The sequence below is a fragment of the Macaca mulatta genome, chromosome 3, assembly GCF_049350105.2.
Source record: "Macaca mulatta isolate MMU2019108-1 chromosome 3, T2T-MMU8v2.0, whole genome shotgun sequence".
Lineage (NCBI taxonomy): Eukaryota > Metazoa > Chordata > Mammalia > Primates > Cercopithecidae > Macaca > Macaca mulatta.
The window spans coordinates 43398906-43422656 of record NC_133408.1 but is presented as its reverse complement, the minus strand read 5'-3'; the positions used below and the strand labels follow the sequence as shown (position 1 = coordinate 43422656).

At 49.2% G+C, this 23751-nt stretch overlaps 1 protein-coding gene and 1 long non-coding RNA gene across 11 annotated transcripts in view; one reads left to right on the top strand and one right to left on the bottom strand.

The window, feature by feature from the left end:
• Positions 1-23751, bottom strand: part of WIPI2 (WD repeat domain, phosphoinositide interacting 2) — a 45775-nt gene that overhangs the window by 3195 nt on the left and 18829 nt on the right. For 4 of the 10 annotated variants that reach the window (XM_077996105.1, XM_077996106.1, XM_028845083.2 and 1 more), the window contains 9 exons: positions 18013-18105; positions 16097-16266; positions 13808-13904; positions 13278-13375; positions 12449-12541; positions 6638-6708; positions 2793-2900; positions 1375-1539; positions 357-464 (listed from right to left, as the gene is read on the bottom strand). In XM_077996105.1, the coding sequence (XP_077852231.1) occupies positions 357-464; positions 1375-1539; positions 2793-2900; positions 6638-6708; positions 12449-12541; positions 13278-13375; positions 13808-13904; positions 16097-16266; positions 18013-18105 (1003 nt within the window). Of the gene's footprint in view, positions 1-356; positions 465-1374; positions 1540-2792; positions 2901-6637; positions 6709-12448; positions 12542-13277; positions 13376-13807; positions 13905-16096; positions 16267-16353; positions 16556-18012; positions 18106-23751 lie in introns of all 10 variants that reach the window. The other 6 variants (XM_028845085.2, XM_028845086.2, XM_028845087.2 and 3 more) reach the window with 2 other exon arrangements.
• Positions 407-4819, top strand: LOC144339695 (uncharacterized). Its single transcript, XR_013415014.1, has 2 exons — positions 407-3009; positions 4577-4819. It is a non-coding gene; the product is annotated as an uncharacterized LOC144339695 (long non-coding RNA).

Here is a 23751-nt window from a genome sequence, read left to right as displayed (position 1 = left end):
ACGCTGCACCCTTCCTTTCCGAATGCGAAACTCCACTCTGCGGACGAAGGCCTGGCCTCCCCGTGCCTCTCCCCCAGCTAAGAACAAATGCGGCTCCCCCGCCACCCCTGCGTTGTCTCTGTGCCCAGTCCCTGAGGGAGCCCTGATGCCGCCAGCCACAGCCCGGGGCTCGGGGCTCCCTGTCCTGCAGTGGCATCGATTTCACCTGGGAAAGCAAAGCTCCCGACCTGCGCGGCATGGGCCGCCATGCTGGCATCTGCCCCTTTATGTCACTGGTTTGCAAGGAAATAAACAAACATACGCCAGGTGCCCCAAAAGCGCGGAGCAGCTCCGTGAAGCGGCCGGAGCAGACTCACCGGTGCTGCTTCATCAGGGCGCACTCGCCGCCCTCCTGGGGGTCCAGGTTGTACATGTACAGGTACCCATCGGAGGCACCCACCAACAACCGCGGGATCTTCTGAATTCTAGGGAGGACAAAGAGCAGCCACATTCTAGCCAACTGTCACAAAACGGTCTCATTACACGGCAGCCTCACTTTTGGCAGGCCAGGGAGGAGACCCCAGCAGAATGAGCACAAGAGCAGCTGCAGGCGCCTGGTGCCCACTGACCTCAGCTCACAGGGCCAAGGCTGCACTTGTGGCTGAGCCCTGACGCCCATGGGAGACGAGAGCGGGACAAAACTGGTTTCGTGGCTTCTGGGATCATTATGGGGCCCTGAAGCCCACAGGAGAAGAAAGCGGGACAAAACCAGTTTCGTGGCTTCTGGGATTTATTATGTGGCCCTGAAGCCCACAGGAGATGAGAGTGGGACGAAGCTGTTTTCGTGGCTTCTGGGATTATTATGGGTAGTCGTTGTCAGAGAAGTTTTCGAGGACGCTAGTCAGATAACAAAACTGGAAAACGATGTTTAAAGACGCATGGAAGCCCAAAGCCCTGCTGTCACTGGATGTAATGACAATCTTTCCTGCACTCAGCACAGAACCTTAGACGATCCCAGAACGTTCACAGGCCCCATGTGTGTTCTGAAGCTGGACCCTGGGGCCGGCCAGACGCCTGAGACTCAGCAAGTGTGGTTTCTGTGGCCCCAAAGGGTTAACTATGGCACACTCACAAGGTTTGACTTAACGTCTTTCATTAAAACCACAGACTGTCCACAAAACAGAACGGGAGACCGTGTGGAAATGGACCCCACACAGAGCGGCAAGCCTAGTGCCTGCCAGGGCGCCTCCCATCCCTGACAACTCTCGACGGAGTGTCGGCTCTAAGGAGCTGCTCCTGTTCAGGAGAAACACGGAAGGGGTCACAAGCTACCAGGACTGGGCCCCTCGGCCTGAGGCACACGGGGTGGGGGATGCAGGCGCCGGCTCTACTCACGTGGCTAGCGAGCAGATGTTTTTGTGGCCGCAGAATGGCAGGCGGACCGTGGCGAAGGCTCTGCCCTGGTTGAACATTTCTGTCACTTGGGAAGGCAGGTAGCTGGTGGAGGCCATGAGCACTTTCCCGAAGTACCCGGTCCAGGTGGTGGGCTCCTCTGGGGGTCTGGAAGGAAAGGCCACTAGACACATGAAGCTGTACCCTCCCTGGGGGGATGGCCACCCCCTACTCACACAGACGCACAGCTCTGGAGCCAACAGCAAAAGTCTCCATTCTTCACAGGAAACTTAAGAAGGGTTGGTTATAAGCAGACACTCAGGGCCCCGGGGGCGTCATGGGGCTTCCTCTGGGAGGTGTCAGAGGAGGGGCGCTCAGCTTCAGGGAGAAGCAGCCGCAGCCTTTGAGTGGCCACAGCCAAGACGTGGCAGGTGATCACACATCCCCTTTACAAGGGTGTGAGGACGTCTAGGGCCTAACTGATGACCCCTGCTAGGTCTCTGTAACAGAAGTCTCCAAAAACCTTGAGTATAGACCCCAAAACGTTATTTTCCCATAGCCTATTTGTGTTGTTATTCATCTTTTTTGGGGGGGGAGGGAGGGGCATGTTCCATTTGTCTTTTTAAAAATTGTGATGAAATATACATAACAAAATTTATTCTGACCATCTAAAGTATGTTATTGTAATGCTGATCGGAGTGGGATGTTCTTTTTAAATTTTTTAAAGAGAGGCTGGGCACGGTGGCTCACAAGCAGATCACTTGAGCCCAGGAGTTCCAGACCAGCCTGGGCAACATAGCGAAATTCTGTGTCTACAAAAAATTTAAAAATTTGCCAGGCATGGTGCATGCCTTAGTCCCAGGTACTCAGGAGGCTGAGGCAGGAGGATGGCTTGAGCCCAGCAGCTGGAGGCTACAATGAGTAATGACTGTACCACTGCACTGCACTGCAGCCTGGACAACAGAGTAAGACCCTCTTAAAAGATAAGACCCCAGTCACGCTACATATTCATGGCAATAATAAATACTGTGGAAGCCATCCATGTCTCTCTCTGCTTACCCGTGGGCAGGTAAGAGACAAGCCATTCATGGGCTGTCTGATCACGAACGCTTTCGTAGTGAGGGGAACCTGAGGAGGGGCCATCCGCACTGACTAGAGGATGTCCACCTGGGCCCTCCGTGCCCTACGCAAGGCCTCTGTCTATTCTGCATGCTGCCCGCGGGAGAAGCTCATCTGCTGGGGCCCGTCCTCCTCACTGCCAAGCCTGGATGCGGAGGTGCTCGTTCCATGGCCAGCTTCAAGGTCTTCACTGGTTAACAATGTCAGAGGGTGAGCGGACCCGTGCTTACTTCCCATCCCGGCAGCAAGAGGGGACAAAGGGTTTTGCATCATTTTTAAAGGAACGTATATTTGCAACTCACTTTTCTTTCACAGTCTCGAGTTTGAAGATGTGCACGGTCTCCGTGTTGCTGGAGGCGGAGAGGAACATGCCGTCCATGCTGAAGGCCAGGGAGCAGATGCTCACACACCTGGGGAGATGCGCAGGTCGGGGCGGGCCACCGGAGCCAGCAGCTGCCCCAGGGGTTCAACTCAAGTGGAGGAGAAGAGTTCCTGTCACGGGCACACTTGGGCCTGCTGGTAAGTTTTATTCCCCTCCAACCACCTTCTCAAAAGGAAATACTAAGAACAATTCGTTAACAGAGCTGCAACCTTCCAGATGACAAAAGAAATAGGAATTCACTAAACCACTTTTAGCTGAATTAGGATGGATTTATAGTCCTAAGGTGAGTAAAAGAAAACTCAATAATTTAAGTTATAGCCATTCTTTCCACACCAGAGGGTAAATAGGCAACCTTGGTGAAGTTTAAGAACAGAGCAGGCCGGGCGCGGTGGCTAAAGCCTGTAATCCCAGCACTTTGGGAGGCCAAGACGGGCAGATCACGAGGTCAGAAGATCGAGACCATCCTGGCTAACACAGTGAAACGCCATCTCTACTAAAAAATACAAAAAACTAGCCGGGCGAGGTGGCGGGCGCCTATAGTCCCAGCTACTCGGAGGCTGAGGCAGGAGAATGGCGTAAACCCAGGAGGCGGAGCTTGCAGTGAGCTGAGATCTGGCCACTGCGCTTCAGCCTGGGCAACAGAGCAAGACTGCGTCTCAAAAAAAAAAAAAAAAAAAAGAACAGAGCAAAGGGCTGGGCATGGTGGCTTACACCTATAATCCCAGCACTTTGGGAGGCTGAGGTGGAAGGATCACGAGGTCAAGATATTGAGACCATCCTGGCCAACACAGTGAAACCCTGTCTCTACTGAAATTACAAAAATTAGCTGGCTGTGGTGGTGGGTGCCTGTAGTCCCAGCTACTCAGGAGGCTGAGGCAGAAGAATCGCTTGAACCTTGGAGGCAGAGGTTGCAGTGAGCTGAGATCGCACCACTGCACTCCAGCCTGGGTGACAGAATGAGACTGTCTCAATTAAAAAGAAAAAAAAAAGGGCCGGGTGCAGTGGCTCACGCCTGTAATCCCAGCACTTTGGGAGGCTGAGGCGGGTGGATCACAAGGTCAGGAGATCGAGACCATCCTGGTTAACACGGTGAAACCCTGTCTCTACTAAAAATACAAAAAAATTAGCCGGGCGTGGTGGCGGGCACCTATAGCCCCAGCTACTCTGGAGGCTGAGGCAGGAGAATGGCATGAACCTGGGAGGCGGAGTTGCAGTGAGCCGAGATCATGCCACTGCACTCCAGCCTGGGCGACAGAGCAAGACTCCGTCTCAAAAAAAAAAAAAAAAAAAAAAAAGAACAGAGCAAAACTTTCAACAGGCAAAGTGGTTCAAGTGTATCTTAAAAATTAACTGGCATTCCAAAGCCACTAAATTCATGTGAATTTCTTCATAACACTAGAAATACAAGATACTTTCAGCCCTGGCCCTAATAGCAAGGGGTTTTCCTGGCGTCAGTGTTGACCATGTGTATTAATTAGGTATGGGTATGAATTAGGAATGGTTCCCGCCTTAATGCAGCATCCAACGATGGGAGTGGGGTCAGGCAGGTGCGAATGAAACCGCCTTTGAAAAATGATGCCTGAAATGGGGTAAGAGATCTGTTCACTGACTCCATCTTGCTTCTAATCTCCAAGCTATCCTTGTTCATTCCTGGGCATAGGCTGTTTTAACTTTGGGAGGAACTTTGCTTACGATATTTTGCAGACCCTGCACCTGATGGATCCGCTGGCCCCACACAGATCAATCAACTGGCTCATCTGATCTTGTGGCCCCCACCCGGCAACTGCCGAGTGCAAGAAGACAGCTCCGACTCCCTAAGATTTCATCTCTGACAATCAGCCCTCCTGGCCCACTGGCTTCTCCCCACCCAAGTTATCCTTAAAACCTTTGCTCCCCGAATGCTCAGAGAGACTGATTTGAGTAGTAATAAAACTCCAGCCTCCTGCACAGCCGGCTCTGCATGAATTACTTTCTCTACTGCAATTCCCGTCTTAATGAATCGGCTCTGTCTAGGCAGCGGGCAAGGTGAACCCCTTGGGTGGTCACCCAAATATTCCATTTGCTACAGGCAAAGGAATGTGAGAAAAATACACGTGGAAGGCACTAGAAATCTTGGAGAAAGGGATTTAACCCAAGGATCAAAAAAAGGCCTCCTTGAGAGTGACACCTGACTTGGACTCCCAGCGTTACGGAACCCGGCCAGGCCACCAGATCCGCCAGCCCATGCAAGACCCTGGTGGGTAAAAGAGATCAGCTCTTCCGAGGATCTGAAAGTGTGGTACTGCTGGAGCCAGGACAGGGACAGTGAAACAGAATCAGGCTGGGTGGAAGGGCTGGTGCCGGGAGGCCTGGTAAACCAAGGCAGGGAGCTGGGGACTCAACCTGCAAGACAGAGGGGTGATGGGAGATGTCAGGTGGGGTGTGATTGGATTATATTTACATTTTCAAAGAACAGCCTGGGTGAGAGTCTGAAGAATGGCCTGATGGGAATCCAGGGCAACAGCAGAAACCAGGCAAAGCCTGGATCAGGCGGCGTGGCGAGTGGGGCACAGGCCAGGCCCACAGCCGGGAGCTCCCTAGAGGCACTGTTCAGGCAGAAGGCTGCAGGGCCCAGTCCTTCTGGCTTGGGTGCCAGGGTGCTGGCGGGGGTGGCGAGTGGCGCTATTTACCAGGATGGGGGTGTGAGGGATGAGGGGCAGGGGCAAACTGGCCTGGGTGGCTTGAGGTGCCCAGTAGGCAGGAGGAATACAGGCACCTCAAGGAAGCCAGGCTACACGTCTACCCCGGGATCGGCACACACGCAGGCCACGGGGGTGAGGAAGGGGGTCAGGTGAGGAGCGGCTCCAGGGCAGAAACAGGCACAGGAGGGGAACTGAGCAGAAGCAGCAACACAGGAAAAATACAGAAAGGTGTGGTGTGAGGAGGACCAAGGGACACGAGGAGGCAGGAGCTGGAGGAGCGGTGATGTTTGGGGATACCGAGGTGCACCTGCTGCACCTGTGGGGATCCCATGAGGAAGGAGGACCAGATGGCGGGAGAGTCCCCGAAACACAGCCCCTCCCTCTTTCAACGGCCACCCTCAGGGAGGGAGGTACTGATCTGAGACGAGGAGCCAGAGACTTGAGGTCGGGTCCCGCTGACCACCGCCATGCTATTGCAAGTGGTCCCTAGGGCTCCCATCTGAGGCACTGGCTCCAGAGCCTGAGGCCTCCCCTGCTATGCTGTCCGATGAGGGAGGGAGAGTCCTGCCTCCAAAGCAGGCGCCACAGGGGGCATGCTAAGCACAGATGAGGGAAGCTTTGCAGCCTGGAGTGAGGAAGACAAGGGAACTCCAAGCTGCGACTTCTGGGTTAAAAGAAGGGGCCGACGCCACTTGCTGAGGGTAAAAGCAGAGCTGGAGAGCTGCGAACAGGTTCTCAGAGCGCAGCCTTTAAAGGGGAGGGTGTGCTTCCCATGAGGTCGCTGCCCCGTCCCTTAGTGCCAGCTGGGAGCACAGGGCACAGGAGGGCCCAGCTGGTTATGTGAGTTCTTCGCAACTCTCACGCTAGCTAATGGAATCGCAAACACACACCCAGTTTGCTTTTCTGAAAGTGCTCGTGAACTCCCGTGACAAGACCGACTCCCTAGATCTCACCCGGTGACCCAGCTGGGATAGAAATGCTCGTGTGGAATTCTCCTGGGGTTTCTACTTGTTTGTAGATAACATATAACTGAAATCCAAATACAAGTTCTCCAGAATCCATTCCGGACATTCATAGACTTTACCTCTTCACTCCTCTCCGAAACTCAAAGAGTTTTTGTCCTTCTGGAATGGAAAATACCCTAATCACGGTCCCCTGTGGAAGGAAAAGAGAAAAGAAGAATTGGAGCTGAGTTAGAACAGGAATTTCCGATCTTCCACAGCAGACTGCAAATGCGCCACAGGGCTATCTCCAGGACACCTCTGCCCTGGGCCACCAGGCAGTTTGGGGTCCCCCAGGGCCCCCCTTGAGTGTCACCTCCACACTTTTTGCCCCGAGCATAGAAAAACACCTCCCTGTTCTATTGCTGACTTAATGTTCAATCTTTTCTTTTTTTTTTTTTTTTGAGACGGAGTCTCGCTCTGTCACCCGGGCTGGAGTGCAGTGGCCGGATCTCAGCTCACTGCAAGCTCCGCCTCCCGGGTTCACGCCATTCTCCTGCCTCAGCCTCCCGAGTAGCTGGGACTACAGGCGCCCGCCACCTCGCCCGGCTAGCTTTTTGTATTTTTTAGTAGAGACGGGGTTTCACCGTGTTAGCCAGGATGGTCTCGATCTCCTGACCTTGTGATCCGCCCGTCTCAGCCTCCCAAAGTGCTGGGATTACAGGCTTGAGCCACCGCGCCCGGCTTCAATCTTTTCTTTAAACCTATTTTAATTGACTACTTACCCTCGACACTAACAGTCTTGAGGGCAAAAGTGGCATATCATTCTATTGTTCTGAGTCGTTTGAAGTTTAAACTATTAAAAATAAAAGCCTGGACCAGGCGCAGTGGCTCACGCCTGTAATTCCAGCACTTTGGGAGGCTGAGGCGGGCAGATCACCAGAGGTCAGGAGTTTGAGACCAGCCTGACCAACACGGAGAAACCTTGTCTCTACTAAAAATACAAAATTAGCCGGAAGTGGTGGCGCATGCCTGTAGTCCCAGCTACTCAGGAGGCTGAGGCAGGAGAATTGCTTGCACCTGGGAGGCGGAGGTTGTAGTGAGCCGAGATCGCGCCATTGCACTCCAGCTCTGGGCGACAGAGCAAGACTCCGTCTTGGAAAAAAAAAAAATAAATAAATAAAAAATAAATAAAAGCCTGGACTTGTGTGTGGCACACAGGCAAGACCTTGTGGTCTGACGAGGCTTCAGACCCCACCAAGGTCTTTTCTGCCACTTTAAATTCAGTTACTGACCAAGAGTCGATTAGCTGGAAATCTCAACTACCTTATAAGCAGTCAATCCCAACTCACGAAATGGGAAGATGCACATGAAGAAAATCTTACTAAGACAAAGAACTAGGAATACAAACATGTGCCTGCTTTAATGGGAAGTGTCCTGAAGATGCCAACTTCCCCCAGTAAGTTAGTATCAGATGTGCGGATAATGAAACAGATATGAACATCCGGGGGAATAGAGAAGCACCAAGAAAATAGTGAGCAGGACTTTCAATGCTTGAATATTAAAAGAATACTAATCAAGTGATATAATGGTATTAAATCAGCACAAAAAGAAACAGACTGATGGAAAGCAAGGCCTTAAAATGGGTAGCATTCCAACTTTGCAGGGCAGGAAGAATTATTCAACATTCACACCCCTACTATACAAATTTCAGGAGGTTCAAACTGTTTTTTTTTTTTTTTTTTGAGACAGAGTCTCGCTCTGTCGCCCAGGCTGGAGTGCAGTGGCCGGATCTCAGCTCACTGCAAGCTCTGCCTCCCGGGTTCACGCCATTCTCCTGCCTCAGCCTCCCAAGTAGCTGGGACTACAGGCGCCCGCCACCTCGCCCGGCTAGTTTTTTGTGTTTTTTTTAGTAGAGATGGGGTTTCACCGTGTTAGCCAGGATGGTCTCGATCTCCTGACCTCATGATCCGCCCGTCTCGGCCTCCCAAAGTGCTGGGATTACAGGCTTGAGCCACCGCGCCCGGCCTTCAAACTGTTAAATATGAAAACTGTTCAGAATATTTAGACTGACGGAAGGCCGAGGTGGGCAGATCTCCTGAGGTCAGGAGTTCGAGACCACCCTGGGCAACATGGTGAAACCCTGTCTCTACTAAAATACAAAAAAATTAGCCGGGTGTGGGCCGGGTGCAGTGGCTCATGCCTGTAATCCCAACAGGTGCCCAGTAGGCAGGATGAATATGGGCACCTCAAGGAAGCCAGGCTACACGTCTAGCCCCAGGATCGGCACACACACAGGCCAAAGGGGTGAGGAAGGGGGCTGGGTGAGGAGCGGCTCCAGGGCAGAAACAGGCACAGGAGGGGAACTGAGCAGAAGCAGCAACACAGGAAAAACACAGAAAAGTGTGGTGTGAGGAAGACCAAGGGACACGAGGAGGCAGGAGCTCTACTAAAAATACAAAATTAGTTGGGCGTCAGGGTGCATGCCTGTAATCCGAGCTACTCAGGAGACTGAGGCAGGAGAATCGCTAGAACCCGGGAGGCAGAGGTTGCAGTGAGCCGAGATCACACCACTGCACTTGAGCCTAGGCGACAGAGCAAAACTCCATCTCAACAAAAAAAAAAAAAAAAAAAAAAAAATTAGCTGGGTGTGGTGGCACGCACCTGTAGTCCCAGCTACTTGGGATGCTGAGGCATGAGAATCGCTTGAGCACCAGAGGTGGAGGTTGCAGTGAGCTGAGATCGTGCCAATGTACTCCAACTTGGGCTACAGAGAGACTCCGTCTCAAAAGAAAAAAAAAAAAAAGTAAAGAAAAGAATACCTAGGCCAAATACAGTACCTCATGCCTGTAATCCCAGCAGTTGGGGAGGCCAAGACAGGAGAAACAAACACTAGAGCCCAGGAGTTGAAGACCAGCCTGGGCAACATAGCGAGACCCCATCTCTACAAAAAACAAACAAAAAAAGCCAAGCCTGATGGTTCACTCCTGTTGTCCCAGGAGTGGAGGCTGCAGTGAGCCATGATCACGCCACTGCACTATCTCTGTGTTTATAAATAGTACAAAGCGGCCGGGCGTGGTGGCTCACTCCTGTAATCCCAGCACTTTGGGAGGCCGGGCGCGGTGGCTCACTCCTGTAATCCCAGCACTTTGGGAGGCCAAGGTGGGTGGTGACGAGGTCAGGAGTTCAAGACCAGCCTGACTAACATGGTTAAACCTCATCTACTCAAAATACAAAAATTAGCTGGGTGTAGTGGTGTGCGCTTGTAATCCCAGCTATTTAGGAGGCTGAGGCAGGAGAATGGCTTGAACCCAGGAGGCGGAGGTTGTGGTGAGCTGAGATCACACCACACTGTACTCTAGCCTGCGTGACAGAGCAAGACTCTGTTTCCAAAAAAAAAAAAAAAAAAAAAAAAAAAAAAGCAGCAGATGACCTACAGTGTAGAACACCAAAGAATTGTTTAGATAAATTATGGTAAACTTATACAATGGGAGAGTATACAGCCATTAGAAATCAGGATACAGGCCAGGCACAGAGGCTCCCTCCTGTAATTCTAGCACTTTGGGAGGCTGAGGTGAGTAGATTGCTTGAGCTCAGGAGTTAGAAACCACCCTGGCCAACATGGAGAAACCCCATCTCTACAAAAAATACAAAAATCAGCCGGGTGTGGTGGTGGGTGCCTGTAGTCTTGGCTACTTGGGAGGCTGAGGTAGAAGGATCACTTGAGCCTGGGAAGTGGAGGTTGCAGAGAGCAGAGATTGTGCCACAGTACTCCAGCCTGGGCGACAGAGCAAGCAAGACCTGTCTCAAAAAAAAAAAAATTGGTACTTGAGGATAGTTGGTTCTCTCTGGATGGAGGGACACAAACTGAGTTTACAACATTGAGAATTAGAGAATGAAATATTTTCTGCATCCATATATAAAAATAACCATGGCAAAGGTTTTGTCCTCTGCAGCCTACACTTTTAGATGGAGACATAATTTTTTTTTTTTTTTTTTTTTTTTTGAGACGGAGTCTTGCTCTGTCGCCCAGGCTGGAGTGCAGTGGCGCGATCTCGGCTCACTGCAAGCTCCGCCTCCCGGGTTCACGCCATTCTCCTGCCTCAGCCTCCCGAGTAGCTGGGACTACAGGCGCCCACAACCGCGCCCGGCTAATTTTTTGTATTTTTAGTAGAGACGGGGTTTCACCGTGGTCTCGATCTCCTGACCTTGTGATCCGCCCGCCTCGGCCTCCCAAAGTGCTGGGATTACAGGCGTGAGCCACCGCGCCCGGCCGATGGAGACATAATTTTTTGGTGCACATCTACCATGCAATACTCATTAATTAAGAGTTGTTTTGTTGCCACATGACTGCAAGATTCTTGAAAGTAGGATTAAGTCACAGGCTTCAGTGGGGCCTCAGCACCTGGCACAGAGCAGGGCTAGGAAGGCCTTGCCGCTCTCACTCAACAGGTAAGAGGATTCCATGTAAAAGAAATCAAGTTTCCTCTTTATAGTCCAGAAAAAAATTATTCTATTTTTATGGGCCATAAAATTCCATCAAGTACTTTTGGGCCTTTGTAAGAGCTACTAAAAAACTTAACAGTGAGACTTTGATTAGTCAAAGGGTAACAGAATTTCAGGGCCATTTCAAAGGGAAAAGAAAAGGACAAGGTGATATTGGGACAGTCCAGCCTAATCAGAATCAAAGTCAGGCTTGGAGTCTGACCCCTCTGTTGCTGCCCGACTGGGCAGCCCCGGGCACACTGCTTAACCTCTCTGAGCCCTTGCTATGAAAGAGAAATACTTACCTTGCTGAGGGGGAACAAAGGAGGTAATGAAGATAAAAGATCCAGGATAATTCACGACCCAGAAGTGACCCATAAGCGGTGACATGATTATTACAGAACTCAGGTGTGAGACTGAAGAACAAAGATCCAGGCGGGAAAGCTAAGGAAGTGAGCCGACTTTTTATTGTATCTTATCTAGTCCATAGTTTGAGGGGAGAGATGACTTGAAAGGGGAGGCTATTTTAGGATTTCAATGAGAAGCAAAATCATATCCAAATCAAAGTAAAGGTCATCGGTGGGCAATGGAGAGCAGACTGGCATCCAGAGGGGACAACGGAGGTGGGAGAGCAGACGCGACCTCAAGACAGAAGAAGAGAAGACGGAACTTTCAAGAAAAGAGAGGCACAGTTCAAGTGAGGAAGAGAACGAGGAACCTTCAGTCTCCTGGAGGCTGAGGGAGCCTCGCCACACGGTCACAGGTACACAGGGACATTTAGAGGCCATCCATCTCCTTTAAAGCCAGACATTCTTCTTACTGGAATCTCTTAAATTCGTAGTTAGAAATACACATGAAAGATTGAGACAAGACTTAAATACACTACTACCTATGGCAGCAACATATTAGAAACGTAAAGTCCCAAAAGGGTGATGTGGACATAAATCACAACTGAATACTGCACGGCCATTACAAGTGTTTTTGAACTTAGAGAAATGTCATGCAGAGTGAAAAAGGATAAATTACACCCATAGTAGGATCCCAATTTTGTTGACTAAAGAGAAAATGAAAGGAAATACATTGAAATGTGTTCAGATTGGCTGGATAGAATTCTGTCCTTGCTTTTTCACGTTTCATCACTGTCTGGGTTCTTTACTGTTATGTGTTAGTTTTATCATTTAGAAACACACTGGGTGAGCAGTGTGGTTACACACGGCACTTCTGTCTCTGGACATTTCTGTAATTTTTTACTACAAACATGGACCAGTTCTCCCGTCCCAGTGGCACACCGCAAGCGCCGCTCACTCTCGGGCAGCACACGCCCACGGCCTGACAAGCAGGTGGCTGTCTTTGCTTCTCCCGAAGCTGGTAAGCATAGGACCTTGCCTCTAAGTTGGCTGTGTGAACAGAAATGAAAAAGTCTGTGGACGCCGGGGCACCAGTACTCCCCCAGGGAAAAGCAGACTCACCTTCTCTGAAGCCGTGGCAAGTTTAGTTCCGCTTGCATCAAAGGCCAATGCCGCTAAAGGACTGTCATGAGCCGGAATCATGTTTGCAGCTCTCTGAAAAAGGGACACCAATAAAGTGTGGCCGCCACGCAGTGACAGGCCACGCCCCAGGGCTGGCACTCGGTCTGCAGTCTGAAAACGCCAATTAGCTGTTCCTAAAACACCATTGCAGTCCATACAAATGCCAAACCCACTTGATTTTCTGGGGCTGGGCATTCAAGGAAATGTTGCTCCAACTTTAGAAAAAGCAAAGCAGTTTATCCCGAAGGTTTTCTATGTTCCTTCAAACATTCCCGTGGTGAGGAGCTCAGCACTGGTCTGAACGCTGCAGCAGATCCAGAAGCAGAATGAGCCAGACCTGCTCTGCTACTGACAGAGAGTAGCGGGGCTGGGCGTGGGGCACCCACCTGTAATCCCAGCACTTTAGGGGGCCAAGGTGGGAGGATGGTTTGAGGCCAGCCTGGGCAACCCAGCAAGACTCCATCTCTACAAAAATAAAAAATTAGCTGGGTGTGGTGTTGCATGACTGTAACTCCTTGGGAGGCTGAGGCAGGAGGATCACTTGAGCCCGGGAGGTTGAGGCTGCAGCGAACTCGGACTGCATCACCACACTCCAGCCTGAGCGATAGAGCGAGACCCTGTCTCAAAAAAAAAAAAAAAAAAAAAAGAAAAAAAATGCAGTGGTTGTATTGCTGAGCCAAGAAAATCAGGATGTCAGGGACACCGCAGTGCTCCTCTTCAGGAAAAAGCCACACTTTAGAGAGCTATTCGAGTAGGAAAGGCATCTCACCAAATTAATGGTATCGAAGACCTGCACCTCTCCGATGGTTGCGCTCCCTGGGTACGCCAAGTAGCAGTTGTCGTTGTTGATTGACAGTGCACACAGGCCTGCAAATGACACACGGAGGACGAGATGCAAACTTCACCTGAGAGCTCCTTCTTGGATGTCAGACATAATTCAGCATTTATTTAACAGAGCATTAGGAACAAATAATAGCTTGGATACAATCTTGTTTGCTGTGTTAAGAAAGTTCTGCAAAGCAACCCCAAATCCCCACCTTAGGTGATACCAGTATTGTAAAGAGATTAAACGCCTTTGGTTTGAACTGATCAGTAACCTCAAACTTGAAAGTTGATCAAACCAATGAGTTTATGTGGTCACATGACCAGCATCAGTAGGCAGGCAGCTTGGTTTGGGATCAATACTTTTAAAATCTGTCTCATCTGCGGAACCTATAAAAAGAAAAAATCTCTCTCACCTATAGCTATCTTTCAAGGGCAAAATCAGAAAAAGGATTCTTTCCTCACAAGTTAGCTCACCTGCAGGGTTTGGAGGCGTCTCCCTGATTGTATGCAGCACCTTCATGTCCCGAATGTTGTGGATGTACAGGGACTCCTCCAGGCACACTATCAGCCTCTAGGCGAGAGAGGAAACGAAACCAAATGTGAAGCAAAGCCAGTGCAACATCTGCCCCAACCTCCACTTGACTGACTCCTGGACTAGACACTCTTGTTTCTTCTATTGCTATTGTATTTTATTTTTTTGGAGTCAACGTCTCACTGTGTCACCCAGGCTGGAGTGCAATGGCGTGATCTTGGCTCACTGCAACCTCTGCCTCCCGGGTTCAAGTGATTCTCCTGCCTCAGCCTCCCAAGTAGCTGGGATTACAGGTGCCTGCCACCATGCCTGGCTAATTTTTGTATTTTTAGTAGAGATGGGGTTTCGCCATGTTGGCCAGGCTGGTCTCGAACTCCTGACCTCAGGTGATCCACTCCTGCCTTGGCCTCACAATCTTAGTTCCTTCTAGAACACCATGCAGACCAATGTTGGAAGCGCCGAGGATACAGCTGTTTTCTACCAATAATCAAGAAGGAGCCGGCCCGGGTACACTTCTCTCTCATACTCACCCCAGCTCCACTGGGAATTCTAACGAGATCATTTTAGTTCAGTGTTAGGCAAATGCTAACCTACAGCTAAGACAAGTGTGCTGTCAATAGACTTGGAAAGATTTGCTTTTTAAAACTGATGCTGAGTGCGGCACAGGTAAAATGAAAATAAGGGGGTTTTAAAAGGTCTAACACTTTATTGTGCACTCAGATTATTTTGCAAGTTCCTGCTCCATTTGGAAGAAAATGAATGTGGACATGCGGACAATGCATCGCTGCGACGATTTATGCAAGAAAGATGACGGGCATGCACCCAGCTCTACATTAGTTGGATGTGAACACAATTTGTATGCTTTACAATTTTTAAATGCTGAAGATATTATGCCTTATAATTTCCCATTCTAACCAACTCTGTCAGTTAACAGACCAGTTCCCAGTTTCAAGTGTATAAGGTAAGAGCGTCTTTACTGTGACTTCACCTAGTCACCGTATCTCAGAGTGCAGCTACTGGCTGTCAACGTGTCCACTCTACAGCCAGCAGCCTCATCAGCTTTCCCCGCGGGGAATGTGGGCAGAATCAGATTGTGAGGGGTCCCCCGGGTGGCGCTGTTACCCTGGGCGTGAGCACAAGCTGGGAGACGGCCTCGTGAAACACGCACACGTGCCACCCACCATGTCCTTCCTCCGTGCCAGTCTTATTAGTTTAGGGGGAGATAAAGTAATAAATCCTTCATTTTGAATTCAAAGTTAAATTAACAATTTACAAAAGGAAAAAAAAGTCTAAAACTTTTTTTTTCTTTTTGAGACAAAGTCTCGCTCTTGCTGCCCAAGCTGGAGTGCAATGACATGACCTCGGCTTATTGCAACTTCCAACTCCTGGGTTCAAGCAATTCTCCTGCCTTAGACTCCTGAGTAGCTGGGATTACAGGTGCCTGCCACCACACCTGGCTAATTTTTGTATTTTTAGTAGAGATGGGGTTTCATCATGTTGGCCAGGCTGGTCTCAAACTCCTGACCTCAGGCAATCTGCCCACCTCGGTCTCCCAAAGTGCTGGGATTACAGGTATGAGCCACTGTGCCTGGCCAAATTTTTTTTTTTTTTTTTTTTTTTTGAGACAGAGTCTCGCTGTTTCGCCCAGGCTGGAGTGCAGTGGCCAGATCTCAGCTCACTGCAAGCTCCGCCTCCCGGGTTCACGCCATTCTCCTGCCTCAGCCTCCCAAGTAGCTGGGACCACAGGCGCCTGCCACCTCGCCCGGCTAGTTTTTTGTATTTTTTTAGTAGAGACGGGGTTTCACCGTGTTAGCCAGGATGGTCTTGATCTCCTGACCTCGTGATCCGCCCGTCTCGGCCTCCCAAAGTGCTGGGATTACAGGCTTGAGCCACCGCGCCCGGCCAATATTTTTTGTTTTTAAGTAACATTTATAAAAGCAAAACCAGGTAATAAGTGAAAGAAACTCTGACATCCACCCTCTGGGTGGGGCCGGGGATGCCTGTATGGGAACAGTGTGGCAGAGGCCTGGGCATCTGTTGTGAATGGAACAGGCTGAGCAAAGCTGGTGGGTGAGGAAACAGAGCTGGTCGCTGTAGGCAAGGATCTGTGGCCGGCAACGTGGGGCCAGGCAGCAAGGGAATGATGGAGGGGCATGCCGGTTGGGTGGGCTTGTCCCAGAGTGCTGGAGGGAGCAACAGACAAGCCCACACCCAGGTGGGGCTGCGCTCACCTGCCTGTTGAGCTTCACAGCCAGAATCGTGTTGGAGTAGCTGTAGTTGCAGATCTCAGTTCCCTTCTTAAAGTGGCAAACCTTTAGCTTCCTTGGTGCTTTAAGGCTCACGATGGCCACTAGGCTGCTGGAGAACAATCTCTCTACGATGCACACATCTTCCGTGTCAGCTGAAATCACAAAGGTAAGTATATGCGTGAACATCTCCACATGGCTATGGCCATAGGTAGAGTCTGCGCTCAAAAACAAACACCTGCCTGGGTGACACGCAGGGCACAGCGCTGGGGGTGCCTGCAGAACATGTGGTCATGCAGTGGGGACAGCCCTGGGGGTCTGAGGGTCTTGACTGGCTGCAGCCTCAGGAGCGTTTCCACTGTAAGGATGGCCCCTCATGAGCATTCACACGAAAGACAAAGGTTCCTTTCAATCAGTTCTGTTGCTGGATTTGAATGGTGTAACCTAAAAACACACGAGTTCAGGAACCAAACTACCAGGTAAAGTGAAAGAGTAAGGTCTAGGGGCTCCCTTCATTAAGACACAAACTACTAGGAAACTGCAGTTGCTTCCCCTGGGTTCCACAGACTCATGTGCTGAGCGCTGGCTTACGTGCTCGCATACCGCGGCTGGCCAAAGAACCACACGTCCCAAGTGGCCTGACACATATTTACTTATTAAAAAGATGTTGCTCTTACACTCATGTGTCACAAAACGCTGACATACATTCTAAGAAATGCCCTGAAGGGGCCGGGTGTGATGGCTCACGCCTGTAATCCCAGCACTTTGGGGGGCTGATGCGGGCGGATCAGAGGTCAGGAGAGGGAGACCATCTTGGCTAATATGGCGAAACGCCATCTCTACTAAAAATAAAAAAAATTAGCCGGGCATGTTGGCGGGTGCCTGTAGTCCCAGCTACTCGGGAGGCTGAGGCAGGAGAATGGTGTGAACCCGGGAGGTGGAGCTTGCAGTTAGCCGAGATCGCGCCACTGCACTCCAGCTTGGGCGACAGAGTGAGACTCCGTCTCGGGGGGGAAAAAAACAAACAAACACACACTAAGAAACACCCTGTAAGCAATTCTGCCGTGCAAACACAAATCTAGATGGTAGGCCTACTACGCCCCTAGGCTGTATGCTGTGGCCTGTGGCTCCTGGCTCCAGATTTGCACAGCATGTGACTAACTGGATACTGTGGCCAGCGGCAGCACAGTGACAAGTACTCGTGTGTCTAAATGAAACATGGGAAAACTGCAGCAAAAACATGGCCTGCTCCTCTCACAGGACCACCGTCGCACCCGCAGCCCCTCGCTGCCCCACACGCCATCGTGCAGCGTGACACCACTTCAAATGGAACAGGCCATAAACACAAGTGCATCATCCTAGGCTCTTCACAGCGTCCATTCAGTGTCTTCTCAGTTGCTTTTACCAGAAAGCTGCCATAAAACCTTCTTTCTGACAACAGCAAGTGACCTTCATTCAAAAGGAACACATGCAAGCGTCTGCCACAAATAGGGAGACGGTGGCGTGGTTGCAGGGCCAGGGAGGACAGGCTCTGTCCGCAGCTTCTCTGCTCAGGAGCATCTCAGACTAGGGGCCACCGTCTTCCAGGATCTATCAACGAAAGGCACAATCAGGAGGGATCACGCCAGTGCGTGGACACAGGAGTCTTTGTCAGCAGATGCACCTCTAGCACCTGGCACGCAGCACCACTCAGACACGAGGCCAACCCAACTCAGAGACAGTGCATAACACGGAATGTCAATTATTTGCAGTAAAAATAATTTCCCTAAAGATCAGACCCTGGTTCTCCGACCAGTCCTCTCTTTCCCTCAGGAGATCGACATGGATACCAGGTTATGGCAGCCCTGCTTGCTAGGCGGTGGGCGACAAAGAGGGTTGGGGCCAGATGCGGTGCTTCACACCTGTAATCCCCGCACTTTGGGAGGCCAAGGTAGGAGGACTGCTTGAGGCCAGGAATTCGACACCAGCCTGGGCAACACAGTGAGGTCCCATCTCTACAAAAAAATACAAAAATTAGTTGGGTGTGGTGGTGCATGCCTGTGGTAGCTGAGGTAGGAAGAATGCCTGATCCCAGGAGGCTGAGGCTGCAATGAGCTGTGATCGTGCTCCTGCACGCCAGCCCAGGCAAAAGAGTGAGACCCTGTCTGTAATACCAGCCCTGCCCCCAAAAGGAGGGTGGGACTGAATGACGATCGTGGCTGGTGTCCTGAGGCTGCTACCCTCACTTCTCGAATCCAGCAGCCAGATGTGCAAATCCAGTGGCACAAGGCCCTTCCTCCGCCACTGTCCAGCCTCTCACTCTCCAGGCACCCTGTTCTCAGGTAGTACTTGGTAGTATTTGGGGCTGCACGCACTGGCCCAGTTGCATCCTGTACCTGTCGCCTCTAGCAGTCACCACGCTTACCACTGAGAATCTAGGCAATGGCTGAGTGACAAAGTTCCCAGCTGGACCGATGGTCTGAGGACAGGTGCCGTGTTTGGCCCATTCACGGCTGCACCCCCAGGTCTAATGTCACCTGTCATGGAGGAGGAGCTCCTTCCACACTGGCTGAACGGATGGAATGGACCTTATGACCAGATTTTGGATATTTCTCAAACTCCCCCAAATGGTGTTGTTTTAAAAACACCATTAAAAACAAAACCAAACAAACAAAAAAACTCAATCTCTGTGCCATTCAGTTTCAGTGGTGAAATGCTGTTACCCCCAGTACCACACCAAGAGGCAGAAGTGCTCTTGGTGAAGCTCAGCGGCATGCGTCCTAACACACGCGCTGGGCGTGCGTGCAGCACCGCAACCTTGGCGAGTACTGGGTGCAACGGCGACCATGCAGGAACACGAATTTAACAATCACATTCCAGTCTCAGCTCTCTTCTAATTAGCTGTAAGGCCTGGTACCTATTTCCCGAATGGTGATAGAAGAGTTGGACTCTCGGCTTCAACTCCAGGGCTGGGACACATAGGAAAACCTGGTATACACAAAACTGGTTTTTTATTAAGTAAAATTTTATTTAAATCCACTGGCCTCCTAAATCCAATCAGTGGTAAAAAGAACTGACTTCCAAATAGGGCTGCTCCTGCACACGCACAGGCTCTGCATCCGTGAACTCGCCTGCCTGGGAAGGTTTATTTGTGACCCCACACGAACACGCACAGTGGTTTACAGCCCTCTGTGGACACGTGCAGAGCGGGAAGTTTTTTCTGTTTTTTGTTTGTTTGTTTGTTTGTTTTTGAGATGGAGTCTCACTCTGTCGCCCAGGCTGGAGTGCAGTGGCGCAATCTCGACTCACTGCAACCTCCGCCTCCCGGGTTCATGCCATTCTCCTACCTCAGCCTCCTGAGTAGCTGGGACTACAAACGTCCGCCACCACGCCTGGCTAATTTTTGTATTTTTAATAGAGACAGGGTTTCACCATGTTGGCCAGGCTGGTCTTCAACTCCTGACCTCAGCTGATCTGCCCACCTTGACCTTCCAAAGTGCGTCACTGCGCCCAGCCTCGGGAAAAGATTTGAGTCACATGACGCACATGTTCCTGGCTGAGATCACACAGGGCAACGTCCTGTCTTCTCGTGTTGATTCTGAAAACAACCGTCCTTTTCGTGGTCTATTTAGGGCTACCGAGTGTCTGCTTTTTGCACTTTTGCGTTTTTGTTGATTTCACTGTTGGCTCCGGCACAGTGCTGAGCGTCGTCCAGTGTCCCTAAGCACAAGCAGCCTGTGATGCGCCCCACAGAGAAAACATACATGTGGGCTGAGTTCTATATGAGCTGCGAGTTCAATGTTAGCGAACCAACAATCCGCATTCCGTCAGCATGTCTGGAGGCAGGGAAGCACACACAAAATGAGGTTGTCTTTTGATCAGCTGATGCAAACACTGCGACCAGAGGCTACCTAACAATCCTTCCCCTGGGAGCAACACTTCATGATTCGCTAATCCAGCATCCCAGAGATTTACAGACTAGAACTGCGAATAACAAGAATCAACTGTATTTTTAGTTTTTTTTCAAAGAATAGGTTCTTACTGCTTTGCTTGGTAAAACTTATTTACTTCACCCATTCAACACAAACAGCAGATCCTACCAGGAGAGACCATCCCAAGTATACAGTGGTAAACAGGGCGGTGCCTGCCATCACGGAGAGGGGGCCAAAGAGATGTGCGCCCAGGGCCCTGTGTGGCACCGAAACTGTCAAGGGTCAGCAAAGGAGACTGAGTAAGAGAAAAGCCAGGACCGTGCATGAGATGGAAGCCAACAGAAGAGGGTATCTGAAGAACAGCAAGCGGGCAACTGTGCCCAGCATTGCAGAGGAGGGAAGAGGAAATGAATACGCGTCCCCTGAGTCTGGGAACGAGCAGCTTACACGGAGACCTTGACATATTTTGATGGAGATGGCTGAAAGGAAGAATGGCTGAAACATGAAAGAGAGTGAGAAGTGGAAAAAAACTTAGGCAACTATCTACAGGAGTTATGCTACAAGCCGGGCACAGGGGCTCATGCCCGGAGTTCCAGCACTTTGGGAGGCCGAGGCAAGCAGATACCTGAGGTCAGGAGTTTGAGGCCAGCCTGGCCAACATGGTGAAACCCTGTCTCTACTAAAAATACAAAAAATGAGCCGGGCATCGTGGTGGGCACCTGTAATCCCAGCTCTTTGGGAGGCTGAGGCAGGAGCATCACTTGAACCTGAGAGACGGAGGTTGCAGTCAGCCAAGATGGCACCACCACACTCCAGCCTGGGCAGCAGAGCGAGACTCTACCAAAAAAACAAAAACAAAAACCAAAACCAAAAAAAGAAGTTATGCTCTGGAGAAGCAGAAATGTGGGAGGGGCTGGGGGATATGCACGGGCAAGGGAAGTTTCTGTCTTCAAATACAGGAGCTACTAGATACACTGAGATGGATTTATGGTTGAGACTGCATGCCTGGAGGAACAAACCACTTAGGAGGCTGGTCAGGTGAAGAAGGAAAGAGAAGGGAGCCCCAGGCCGACAGCACCAACCTCTCTTGAAGCAGCAACAGGTGTTAATTGTGATGGGATGGAGATGGGAGATTTCAGAGTGAGGACAGTATGAGACGATCATCTCAAAGAGCAAGCAACACAGTTATAAGAAAAATGCAGGACCACCAGCAGGCACTGGCAGGTCTCCATTAGAGGTGGTGATAAATTCCAATTCAACTAGACAGAGAAAGATTGTACCAACCCAACAGATGCAGAAAAAGCATGAGAAAATGCAATGCTCATTTATGGTAGAAATTTAAGAAACCTAGAATGAGGAAGAACCTTCTTTCGCTGATGAACAACAGTTAAGAAAATCTACAGCTGACACTGTACTTAATGGTGAAGACATCTAAACTCTTCCCATTACGACCAGAAACAAGGCAAGGATACTCCCTCTCCCTACTTTGTGCTGGCGAGTCTTACACACTGCAGTGAAGCAAGAAAAAGAAAGAAAGGCACAAACATTAGAAAACAAGATGCCAAACAGTCTCTACTGCCACCTTAAGGAATCTATAGGCAACTATCTAATACATGAATTTAGCAAAGTCATAGGATACAATATTAAAATATAAAAAATCAATTATACGTTTAGGCCAGCAAACTGGAAAGGTAAATGAATTAATTTTCTTTTACGATACTGTCAAAATCCAAAGTGTTAGAAATAAATTTTACTGAAGATGTAAGACCTCCATATCAAAAAAAAAAAAAAATCATAGAATATTACCAAAACAAAATTAAAAAGAGGTAAAAAAATGAAGAGATTACCATGTTCATGGACTGGGTATTCAATATTATTAACTTATCAACTCTCAAATTGATCTCTAGGTCCAATCCCATCCCAATCATAATCCCAACAGGCTTTTTTGCAGACGAAGTGGATTTTAAATTTTATATGGAAAGAAAAAGAAACTAGAAAATGCAAAGCTATCCTGAAAAAGAACAAAGTTGAAGACTGACACACAGACCATTAGAAGAGAATACACAGCCCAGAAACAGACTCTCAGGTATAGGACTGTAAAGCACCAAAGCAATCCCAGGGGGGAAGGAAAATCTTCTCAACAAATGATGATGGAATAGGAATCCATTAGGAAAAAAATAACCTTGATTTACACCTCACAACATACATGACAATTAATGAGATGGATTACTGGCTTAAATATAAAAACTTCAGCTTTTATGCATAGTGTTAACTATATAAAGCTTTCACAGAACACACAGGAAAACACCTTCCTGACTCTAGGGTAGGCAAAAGTTTCTTGGACACAGCCTAGAAAGCAAAAACCATAAACGGAAAAAAACAAAACAAAACAAAAACCCATAAATAAATAGGACTGCATCAAAATTTAAACCATTTGCTCAAAGAAAGAAAACAGGCAAGCCACAGACGAGGAGAAAATAGTCACAAAACATATCTGACAAAGGACTACTATCCAGAATATGTAAAGAGCTCTAACAACTCTATAATAAAAACATAAACAACCAAACCTAAAAAGCAACAAAAGACTGGAACAGACATGTCACAGAAAAAGATATACAGATGGCCAACAAGCACATGAAAATGTTCAGCATCATTAGTTACCTGAGAAATTCAAATTAAAACCACGAAGATATCATTACACATACATCAGAAGGGCTAAAAAGAAAAAAACTAATAACATCAAAAGTTGGTGAGGAGGCTGGGTGCTGTGGCTCACGCCTGTAATCCCAGCACTTTAGGAGGTCGAGATGGCCAGATCGCTTGAGGTCAGGAGTTCCAGGCCTGCCTGGCCAACACGGTGAAACCCTGTCTCTACTAAAAATACAAAAATTAGCCAGGTGTGGTGGTGAGCATTGTAATCCCAGCTACCTGGGAGGCTGAGGGAGGAGAAACACTTGAACCCCGGAGGTGGAGGTGGTTGCAGTGAGCAGAGATTGTGCACTGCACTCCAGCCTGGGCGACAGAGACTCTATCTCAAAAAAAAAAAAAAAAAAAAAAAAGTTAGTGAGGACGTAGAGCAATCAGAACTCTCATACAGCACTGACGGAACCACAAATGGTATAGTCACTTAGGAGAAGGTTATGGGGGTTTCTTACAAAACTAAACACATACCTACCCAACAATTCCACTACAATATTTATCTAAGATAAGTGAAAATATGTGTCCACTAAAAGACTTGTATGAGAATGTTCACAGTAGCTTTGTTCATAATAGCTAAACTACAAAGAGCCCAGATATCTGTCATGAAGAGAATGCATCAACGACTATCATATATTCACATACTGGGCAAATGAGACAAGATGTGGATAAATCTAAAAAAAATGCAGAGCGAAAGAAACATCATCAAAAGAGTAGATGCTCCGTTCATATCAAGTTCTAGAAAAGACAAAACTAATCTATAGTAGAAAAAACCAGAACACTCGTTGCCTCTTGGGGAATGTTGGCAGAAGGGAGCTGAGACTGGAAGGAAGTATGAGAGAACTTTCTGGAGTGATGGTAAACCTTGATAGGGTTTCAGTTCACAGAGATGCAGGCATTTGCTAAAGCTCACATAGTGTTCACTCAAGATACATGCATTCCACTGCAAGTACATTTTACCTTACAAGAAAAAAACAAACATTGAACTCTACTCAGTATTGAGGAGAAATGTACTGATGCCCATCATCTACC